Genomic DNA, 10,450 nt, shown 5'->3' with positions numbered 1-10,450 from the left:
AAGCGTGGCAGTGTGCAAATGGTGCAAGGTGGTGAAGCAGTAACCAGATCATTACTAAGTGTGACTTTCTACAGTTGAGTTTGTACCTTACTTTTCTCTCTTGACTATTAAGGCTGTCTAGATAATCATCTCCAATACAGTGGAAGCCTCAATATAATTGAGATGGATTCAGCTAACATAGCTGAAGCATCATTAGAAATCTATGCAAAACCAAAAATATTCAGAACTGGGGGGGAGTGTCTTTTAAAGCGGTGATTGCAAAAAAGGGTTTAGGGAATGAGCTCTGAGCACCTGCTTTATACAAAGCAGCTGAAGGAGCTCTAGCTTATTGATCAGAAGATGAAGAGAGAGGTTAATTTAAAGCTATAAATTCCTGTCAAATGAGACAAAGATAGAAAAGAAATCAAATTTCTGAAACTGCAGCTAGACAATGCCAATCTCTAAGTATGATCCCCTTCTGTATACACCACTTCTGCTGGGTGAGTGGATCATTTTACACTGTCTTAACTTTTCATATCTTCCTGAACTAAAATGCTGCTTGGTAGGAGCTCAGAGCCTCTGCTTGGGTCTAAGCACCATGTCAGACTTGGTCTCCAAAGGTACTAACTGTCAGAGTCACAGCAAGCAGCTGGATGGCTCCAACCACGTGCTCTCTGCTGTGCCTGGGGTGTGGGACGTGGTGGAGGCAGCTCTGAGCGCTCTAAGGCTCCTGTGTCCTTGGATCTATGGTGGAAACAAGAGTTCTCCAGCTTTGCTAGCAAAGTGCTGTGGCCTCAGCTAGGCTGTCATTGTGAGGCTTGATTCCCAGTGGCCTGGCTTCATTCCCAGTGGCCTGGCTTCATTCTTGCCTGTAGTGTTTCATGTGGACTTCTTGCATAAGGTCTCCTGAGATTCTTTCTTATTGTGGATCTTCACTCCTTTGAGACTGCTCAGATCCCAAGACATCAGGCTTTCCATTGATTCCAAGTGACATCCAAAAATGCTGTTTCCTTCTTCATGCTGTGCCTGGCTTTCTGGACCTACCACATATGCATCATTGCAGCAGACAGGTACTTTTTAGTACTAGTGTTCTTGAGACAGGACATGTAGTGGATTAGACCCCTATGCTTTTCTCTAAGCTTTTCCCATCCATAGCTCACTACTGTTCAGAGGTGTAGCCAAGTCTCTTGATAACCAATGACGCAGTTCTTTCTTTGGACTTCCAATTTTTTATTTATCATCACGACATTGTAGCACAGCCTTTCAAAATTATGCTATGTTTTCCCATGTTAGCAGGAAATTTATTATCTTTGTTTTGCTCTGGCTCAAGACAAGAGCAATTTTTAATTACAGCATCTCTGAGTTTTCTGTAATTCTTTCCTTTCAAAAAGCACAGAGCTGTTAAGTTCCTTCCTAAAATTATCTTTTCATACTTTTAAAAATCAGTCCCCAAAAAGCTATGGTGCAGAGGTCTAAATTCTTATGGAAATAGCATGTAAATTAGTTTCAATAAGTAAAAGAAATGTGACAGCAAATGGCTTAATATACGGAGTTTACTCAACTCAATCCTGTAAGTAATTTCTGGAAATTAGTTCACCTGGGAAAGGACAATTAAATTCCTGGTAGATCACTGAATAAAGATTTCCATGTGCAGCTCAAACTGCAAGTTTGCAGCAGTGAACAGATTCCGACTCGTGGCATCATGTATCCAACGGAGCCTCCGTGGAGCCATGTTGGGGTGACCAACTATATACAGTATATTTTAGAGTGCACCCAGGGATTTCCGGGTTCTGAGGGCAAGCCCAGCATTTTCTCCTTGGCTCAGCCCCTGCCTTTATTCTGCAGCGTCCTCTGACAGATCAAGCAGGTGATCTGAGCTTTCCCTGAGAAGGACCCTGCTGCCGCCTGCTGCAACACTGGGTAGGACGTCAGTTGGCTGGAGTTCAGTGGCAGTGCTGCATCCAAATGACAAACATCTACAGGTGGCACAAAGTGTGTGCTTTGGGGAGCACATCAGGTGTTAGTGTGTGCCTGTGCCCAAGCATTAAGGAAGAGTACAGACAGAAGCCCGTATCCTGGAAGGGGCCCATGCACTGTGGCTCCAGGGTCTACCTCATTGTCACGTGGAACATGCAAATACATTGAGTTGGGTAGGGCCTTTTATCCTCAGGGAATGGCAACTTTTTCAACACTGAAACGTTCCTTCGGCTCCCCAGAGTGATCCCTTTCTCTAGCCCACTCTGGATGACTCCAGAGTGACTCAGTGAAAATGTCTGTTTGAGAAGGTGGCAGAGCTCATGTAGACAACCTTATGATCTGGAGAACAGGAGGCAATGCACTTCCAAGGAGCAGGGACCTGGGTAGTCCTCCTTCTTCAAATCTGTACACACACTGTGTGAGGAGCTGCCTTCACAGAACGACAAGTGGGCTGTATGAACCAAGCTACTTGAGTGGTACATGTAAACTTGGCCAGTGGCGACAAGTAATAGGCCTTGAACGTCTCTTCCACTGTGTCCTATATCTGATGTAAAGCCTGCACTGGAGTGAGGGTTTCCATCTACATGTTGAAGATACCAGTTGAGTTTGAGCTTAGCCAGCTGGAATAACACCACATTAGTGTAGGGCCATAATAGGACACCCTAGTCTGTGGGTCTTATTCAAGGCCAACATTCCACTCTGGGCACCATGGGGCTCAGTGGACTCTGTACAGTGACTGTGCTGCCATGGTTCCAAGCACCTAGATGGAGAGCGCCTCAAGAGACCCTCTTTTAAGAAAGAGAATAGTTTGCACAGCTTGCTTTGCTTGCTTTTGCTCTTTTTTTTCTGTCTAGGCCTGTCCAGCCCACTAAGTTGTATTAATCTCAGACACATAAATATTGTTTGAACATAGAATTGATTGTGCTTTTAATCTGATTTACTTAGAGACAGGCCCATGTAATCACATTGTCTTACCTCCTGCTCTTTCGTGTCCATCTCTTAAATTGTTTGCAAATCTCAGCCAAGTTTGATAAAGCAATAGAGCTCTTAAAGATATTAAATTCTTACAAGTGTTGTGAAAACTGGAAGCTGGATAGATTAAAAGTGGGAGCTCAACATTTAGCTGTTTTTGTGGCTTACTGGCAAGTTAATCAATACCCCCGTAGCGCAGACCCAGACATGGCACGCCACCTCCTGCCCAGCAGGGAAGTGGGTAATAAGGGAAGGATGAAAGGATGGCATGATTGGGATGGCCATGGGGATAGCGTGGAGTGACTGCTGAGAACTGGTTTCGTCAGAAGTAACTCAGCAAAAAGCTGCTTTATTTTGATAGGGAATATCAAAACTAAAACTGACATCAGAGGAAGGGCCATTAGGTCAAAATCAGGAGGGTGGGTTTTTGGGTCTACCTTATTTGTGACATCTGTGAAATCACTGACTCTTCTATCCTTCAGTTCTTCCATCAAAACAACATAAAGCATTAAGAGCTCCTCATGTAGAAAAGGCTGCAGATTGTTATTTATGAACGTAGTTTGGTGTTTCTAACGCTAGTCAGGGTGGGAAATGCTACAGCATGTGCAAATCAAGCTAAAAAGTGTTGTATCTTTTCCGTTGCCTTAGGAAAAAAAACAACTGAGGGAGGAGGACCAGGCTTAGCATCAGTGCAAGATAAGAGAAGGGTCCCATTAATCCCTGTTCAATCTAGCCCAGTGCCTCATTTCCCAAAGGCTCATTTAGAACAACAACAGTTCAATTTTTTCCAGCTTATGAAAGACATGCTTGCTCCACACTCTCTTTTGTATGATTGAAAGCAGCAGGGTAGCCTTGATGCATAAGTAACGCTGGTTTCTAACTACCAGTCTTCTTGCGGCTGTGGGCTAGGCAGCTCTTGAAAATTTTGCATCTAATTTTAAAACAAAGGCTGGCATTCAGCAGCCTCTGGAGGAAAGATTGGAGTTTCGGGGTGTCTCCAGCGAGTGTCTCCGGCCGGAGGAGGAGGCTGGCTGCCTGCAGGGTGCACTGCTGTCCCGCACTGTGCAGCCGCCCACCCCGCGGGCATCCCACCGGCAGAAGCTTCATCTCCAAGTGGGCTTACATGGATTTTTTTAAAGCATAGCAATAAATTCGCCAAAATACACTGACTGTGGGAATGGCCATGTTATGTTTGTGAAAAATTAAACTTTACCCTGCGCTGCTGGCTCTGCCCTTCAGTCACCAGAGGACAAAGTGAAGCCACTGTTTCTCTGGTAAAAGAGCTAAACGCATTATACTTAAATATTTTAATGTATGTGTCCAGTGGACTGTATGACAGGTCTCAGTTGTTGATCTTGCAGTTTGTCCTGTTTAAACGTGAAGTTCATGGAAGGCTAAGGTAGAGGTCGTATTGCCACTTGAAAAGGCATCCTCTAGAGTTTTGAGCCTGTGGAGCTGTTTCACATGAGGCAGAGTATGACTCATGCTAATGAAAAGGGTAAAGAAGATTTTTTTAAAGAAATATATCACAGTTAAATTAGTTTAGACAGCATGACATCAGAGAGTAATTAAATAGGTTTGTTGGAATTCCGTTTCCAATTCCTGAGTTCAGGTTTGTAAAAGATTTCTGAGCACCTGCAGATCTCTGTGTGTGAAATATTTTCACTGGAAAGGATTCAAAACTTTAAAAAAACCTTTTAACACAGAGGCAGCATTACGCCATTCTTCCTTCTTGGAAAAAAAAAACCCTTGGATTTAAACAGGACTCCTTCAAGTTTTCAGTCAGTTTTACAGAAGAAAACGAGGTGGTAAACTTTCTCTTTTCAAGAACAAGTTCTTTATAGCTGCTAACTGAAGTCAGGGGAGCTTATATCTGAGTACATGAGCATTTCCACTATGGGACTGGATACAAGTATTGAACAACGAGATTTGAAATGTTTTAATCTCAAACGAAAACCATTTTTGCTGACTTTGGTTTTTAATTTCTTTCATGTTTTCTTCTGCCAAACTGGAGGAACCTTTTCTGATTTTTTCTTTAGTGGCATTCAGAGGAAGACCAGAGGATGAAAATCCTGCATTTTCTCACTTTACTGCTTTGGCATTTGACTTGGCTGTCTCTGGATCTAGTTCCTGGAGCGCTGAGTAATTCTGAGGCAGGCCAGAGTAATCCAGGATCTAAACTAGGTTTTTTAAAAGCAGAAGGAAAAGAGAGGAATCCCTCAGCACGGGCAGGTACACTGAGGACTGCAAGCCATGGATATAGTACTGGGACCTCAAAGGCTAGGACTAAAAGCAGTGCTGTTCAGGCTGGAGCTCTGCTGGCCAAGAACGATGAATCAAAGAAGGTTCTCTCAAGAACAGCAGCCATGGAGGGCAAGGTAGGACATCTCCCCAGCAGACCTTCTGGAGTAAGGACAGTGACTCCAAAGGTTCAAAATCTTAGCAGCAAGGTGGCTTTGAAAAAAACTGGCACAAGCAGTACTGACACTGATTCTTTCAAAACCAAAAAGACTAAAGAGCCTGTAAGCCAGAGGGATACCAAGGAAACTTTCAGACACCCCCCAATAACGCCACATGAATACATGCTGTCTTTGTACAGGACTCTCTCAGATGCAGAAAGAAAAGGTGTTAATGGAAGTGTAAAACTGGAGGCTGGACTTGCCAATACAATAACCAGCTTTATAGACAAAGGACAAGGTAAGAAAGGAAGTCGTGTGTGTGTGTGGACAGAGAGAGATGTCTGAGTGTGTTTATACATGTAGAGAGTATTAGAAAATAATCATACTTTGTTAAAGTCAAATAGCTCTTATTAATGTAAATTAAATCATACAGCTTTACTGCAGATTTTGTCCTGCCTTATCTTGAAAAATGCAGTTAGAGGCAGAACTAGATGGTTGTGTGGCAGCTAAACAAAACATTTAGAAAATATTTTAGATGCATATTGTTGAAAATCAATCAGTCTTTGCATGGTTAGGTGTCTAAAAACCTTTTAAATGTTTGTCTTATTTTCTTTCCATAACTAGCTCCTGGAAAGTGCTAACGTCAGATTTTATTGTAAAGTATGTCTAAAAACACATGATATGCTAAGAACAGGGCTATTCCATGAAAAAAACACAAGTTTCAGTATCAAAGGGCCAGCCTGATTTGTTCAAGGTAGAATTGTGAGGAGCTACACTGTAGACCCAGGAGTCATTATAGCATAGGGTGGATGTATCTATACTAGCTTGAAGCTCATGCTTTCAAATACCACCAACCTTCTATCCACAGAAGCCCACAGCTAAGCGCAGACTAACAAGAGTAATAACTTATGGGACTCCAGAAATTGCGGTTCAACATTCTGGTTCCAAATTTTTTTTGAAATTTGGACTAGTGTCTGCTTTCACACAAGAAATAACCAGGCTCCCAAACAATGATGTTCACCTTACCACTATGGTTGGAGAGCCCCATGTTGCTTCCAGTGACATTAGTAAGAGTTTTGTCATGTACAGCTGATAAAGTAATGGTGATGGAAGACTCAGACAGGGCTGGATTTGTTTGCCATTTAATTATGAATAGCTTGGCTTCTGGGAAGGGATGATATGCTACTCACAAGTGCTGCGTTCAGGTTCTCAGCTCGCCACTGGAAGGCATTGTTAATGTAACGTTGCTAAAATGTTGGCTCAGCCATATTCCTTGTTAGTGCTGCTCATGAGTTTAACCAAGCAAATGTAATGTCAGGTTAAAGGGAGGTACGTTTTTCTGCCCAATTTGAAAAAGTTGTGAATCATGTGGAGTTAAGTTAATATGGCAATTATCCTTGTGTCTGGCAGTTCCTGGGGGATGTTGGTTTTAAAAGACTAATTCACTATTGTATTGTCTAAGGATAAATTTGCTCATGTTTGGAGCCAGCATGAGGTCTGGGCACCACTGAAGCTCTGTTTTGGTAACTTAAGTAGGATGTAAGTGGTGAATAGGCCCTGTGAGTGCTCAGCCCTGAAAAAGGACTACTTTTCAATTGGCTAATTGCTACTTTGAAGCTAGAAAATGCCCACCGGTGAAAGAAATGAGATTTCTACAAGGCAAACTCAGAAACTCATTTCCCTGTTGAGTCACTGAGTTCTTCTGGGTCCATGCACAGAACTGATCCCTTAGACAAAAATTGCTCTTTCTGTTTGGTGGGCTAATTAAGGAAACTTCTAGGCTTATGAGCAAACTTCAGGAAAACCATTAAGAACTGAATAACTGATATTGATCTGTGCTTGATATACATTTAAAAATGTGTGTGCTTTTTTTAGACGAGCGAGCGCCAACTATAAGAAAACAGAAATATATTTTTGACATCAGTGCATTAGAAAAAGATGGTTTGCTGGGAGCAGAGCTTCGAATATTGAGGAAAAAGCCTTCTGATACGTGGAAGTCTCATTCTTCTGGAAAAAATTCCCAAGTGAAATTATTTAGTTGCTCTACAAACAGACAAGCAGCAACACTCCTGGACTCTCGTACTGTCAGTATCACAGATACACCAAAGTGGGAAGTGTTTGACATCTGGAAACTTTTCAGGAACTTTAAAAACTTGGTTAACTTGTGTTTTGAACTGGAAACTTTTGACAGGGGGAGAGCTGTTGATCTCAGGAGTGTGGGATTTAATAGAACAGGAAGACAGGTCAATGAAAAGGCTCTCTTCTTGGTATTTGGGAGGACGAAAAAAAGAGACTTATTTTTCAATGAAATCAAAGCTAGATCTGGACAAGATGACAAAACTGTTTATGAGTACTTATTCAATCAGAGGCGGAAGAGAAGAGCTCCTTTAGCAACACGCCAAGGGAAGAGGCCCACTAAGAATCTGAAGGCAAGGTGTAGCAGAAAAGCCCTCCACGTGAATTTTAAGGATATGGGCTGGGATGACTGGATAATAGCCCCTCTAGAGTATGAAGCATATCACTGCGAAGGGCTTTGTGAATTCCCCCTTCGATCCCATCTGGAGCCCACCAATCACGCAGTTATCCAAACATTAATGAACTCAATGGACCCAGAATCAACACCCCCAACTTGCTGTGTCCCAACCAGGCTGAGTCCTATTAGCATTCTTTTCATTGACTCTGCAAACAATGTGGTCTACAAGCAGTATGAGGACATGGTGGTGGAGTCGTGTGGTTGTAGGTAGCAGAACAGTTGCTCACATGAATATGTTATGAAAGGTAATACGATACATTGAACATAACCTCTCCTCAAACAAGGTTAACTAGATTTCTTACCTCTAGGGTAAGTATGTTTACAAGGATGTAGCAATAAATCTAGTGCTTCTGTATGTCTCTCCACCATGGCCACATGTCAGTAGCATTTGGATACTGTCATGCAACCTGATGTAAGGCCTTGTGCCAGCAACATGAGACTGGCTCTAACTGAAGTCCATGGCAGAGAATATTATACCTCCACACCTCTAGATTGCCTGCTTTTAGCCTCCAGGCAGTGGGTAAAGATGGCATCAGTGAGCTGTGGATATGACCTATTTGATCCTTTGAACAATGTTCTTGAGACTGAATTTGTGCCTGACTCCCATGTGCTTTGTCCATTAAGAAATGTAAGAAAAGAGTCCTGATGCCTAGAAGAGAAGGTTTTGTTCTGGTGTGCTCCCATCTTGGTGTAAATAGTTACACTGTAATATGATTTCTTTCTGACTAGCTCTTGAAACTATTCATATATAAAAAAGGAGTCATTAAATATAATATGTTGATTTAGTTTTAAGTTTTACGTGGAGATAGGTGATGCAGGAGGTATTTGCTTCTGTGTATGTTTTCCTCCAAGCTACATATCTTTCTTAAGTATCCACCTTTCCATTATTATGTAGCAAGATATATTACTCTGTATAAGGTCCAAGTTGTTCTCAAATGCTCATAGTAGAAGTGTTCAATTATGGCATAAGATGTAATAAATTATTGACACAGTGCTACATTGTGTCTAGCTGTCCAACGCTGCATAATTATAATGCTAATAAGAAATTGTTTTTAATGTTTTTGTACAATAAATACAGGTGAAAGGGACTTTTCAGCGCAGCAGAATGCCAGTGGTATGCAAAACACGTCCATGGATTTTGCTTGCCTCTAACTCTGCTGCCACAGAGCCTAACTGTGGAAAAATTGGAAGAAAGAGCTGAAAGAATGGCATGGTTTGATCTTGCCGGGAATGACACTATCACCTGATGTATCTGGGGCAAAAATGAGTTAAGCAGATGATTGCAAAAGAGCTCTGGTATCCTTTTATTCCACCCTCCAAAGGCTGTGTGTTTGCGTATCCCCTTTATCTATTCTCAACATGGATTATAGATTTATTCTGGGATTACTCTGTCTATGTTTCCACCTACAAAACTAGGTACCAGATGTTCAACTGTAGATGGATCAGAAAGGTCATAAGAACCATCAGAAATTATTGAAGTAGCTTATCAGTAGTATAAAATATAAATGGTAAGGTTTGATGGTGTTTCATCGCAGTTTAAACCATCAAGTGACATAATTTCCTGGATCTGAACTCTCCTCTGCACAGCACCACTGGTGTGGGGAGTGGCAGGGAGCTGAATATGGCCCCTGAGGTCCTCCTGGTCAGTACCCCAGACTGGATGTGCTCCAGCTCACACTAGTGGCAAACTGTCCTAAATTCCTAGTCAATAGCCATAGAGAAACAGTGGCAAAAAGCTCTGCCCTTCCTCCTGCACTCTCTAGGTGGCTGAGCCTTTAACCAGCTTAAAAGACCTGGTTAAGCAGCCTTGCTGCCAGACATATGGGGTTCCCCTGTGCAGGCAGACCTGTCATGTACCATAACCTACAGCATGTGATACAAAAAAAACACTGCAGGGAGCTTTCGTGTGTATGATCTCTTTGTAATAACTTAGCGCCAGGATTTCTACCTGCAGGAACTGATACTGCTTGGTGCAGGCCATGCAATAACACAAACCAAGGTGGGTCAGAAGTGTGTCCTTGACAGGAGGGTGAATCACTAACTAGCAGGTTAACAGGCATGCAGAATGACAAGCACTTGAAGCTACTTCATAACACGTGCATGAGAAATTCTGGCATCTTAGGCCAGGACCAACAGTTACTGTCCCCTGCACTAACTGCTTATCACCAGCCAGTCTTATATGACTTTCAAAACAATAAGGAGTTTTTAATTCTGAGCTTTACTACAGGCTCATTTAGATATGATTTACTATTGCTACGGTAGGAGAGAAAACATTCTTCTGCCAAGCCCACAGCCAAGAGGGCATCTCAGACTTTTTTTTCCTTTTCTGCTCAAGCAGTTCTTTTCTTGCTCCTGGCTGTTTTCTAGGTGAATGGCTTGCAGCTTTTAAGGATCCTTTCTCTAGCACTGACCACAGCTACCTTCTGGAGAGGTTGGCTAGATGACAATGAGAAAGGATTTCCCTTTCTTCCTTGTGTGAAAGAGTGCTGCTCCCCATGCACATTCCCAGTGCTCTGTTCTCATGTATGATGGACAAAGCTGTGCCCTGCCATTTATTGACCACACAGGCACATTCCTCAATGGCTCAGGG

At 42.4% G+C, this 10,450-nt stretch overlaps 1 protein-coding gene across 1 annotated transcript; it reads left to right on the top strand.

The window, feature by feature from the left end:
- The first annotated feature begins 4,147 nt into the window (after positions 1 to 4,147).
- On the top strand, positions 4,148 to 8,862 carry GDF5 (growth differentiation factor 5). Its single transcript, XM_052790426.1, has 2 exons — positions 4,148 to 5,625; positions 7,203 to 8,862. Exons 1-2 carry the CDS (start codon positions 4,992 to 4,994, stop codon positions 8,069 to 8,071), a joined length of 1,503 nt encoding a protein of 500 aa, XP_052646386.1. The 5' UTR covers positions 4,148 to 4,991; the 3' UTR covers positions 8,072 to 8,862.
- Positions 8,863 to 10,450: the final 1,588 nt, after the last annotated feature.

Source organism: Harpia harpyja, chromosome 1 (assembly GCF_026419915.1).
Source record: "Harpia harpyja isolate bHarHar1 chromosome 1, bHarHar1 primary haplotype, whole genome shotgun sequence".
Lineage (NCBI taxonomy): Eukaryota > Metazoa > Chordata > Aves > Accipitriformes > Accipitridae > Harpia > Harpia harpyja.
This window is presented reverse-complemented; position numbering and strand designations above follow the sequence as displayed.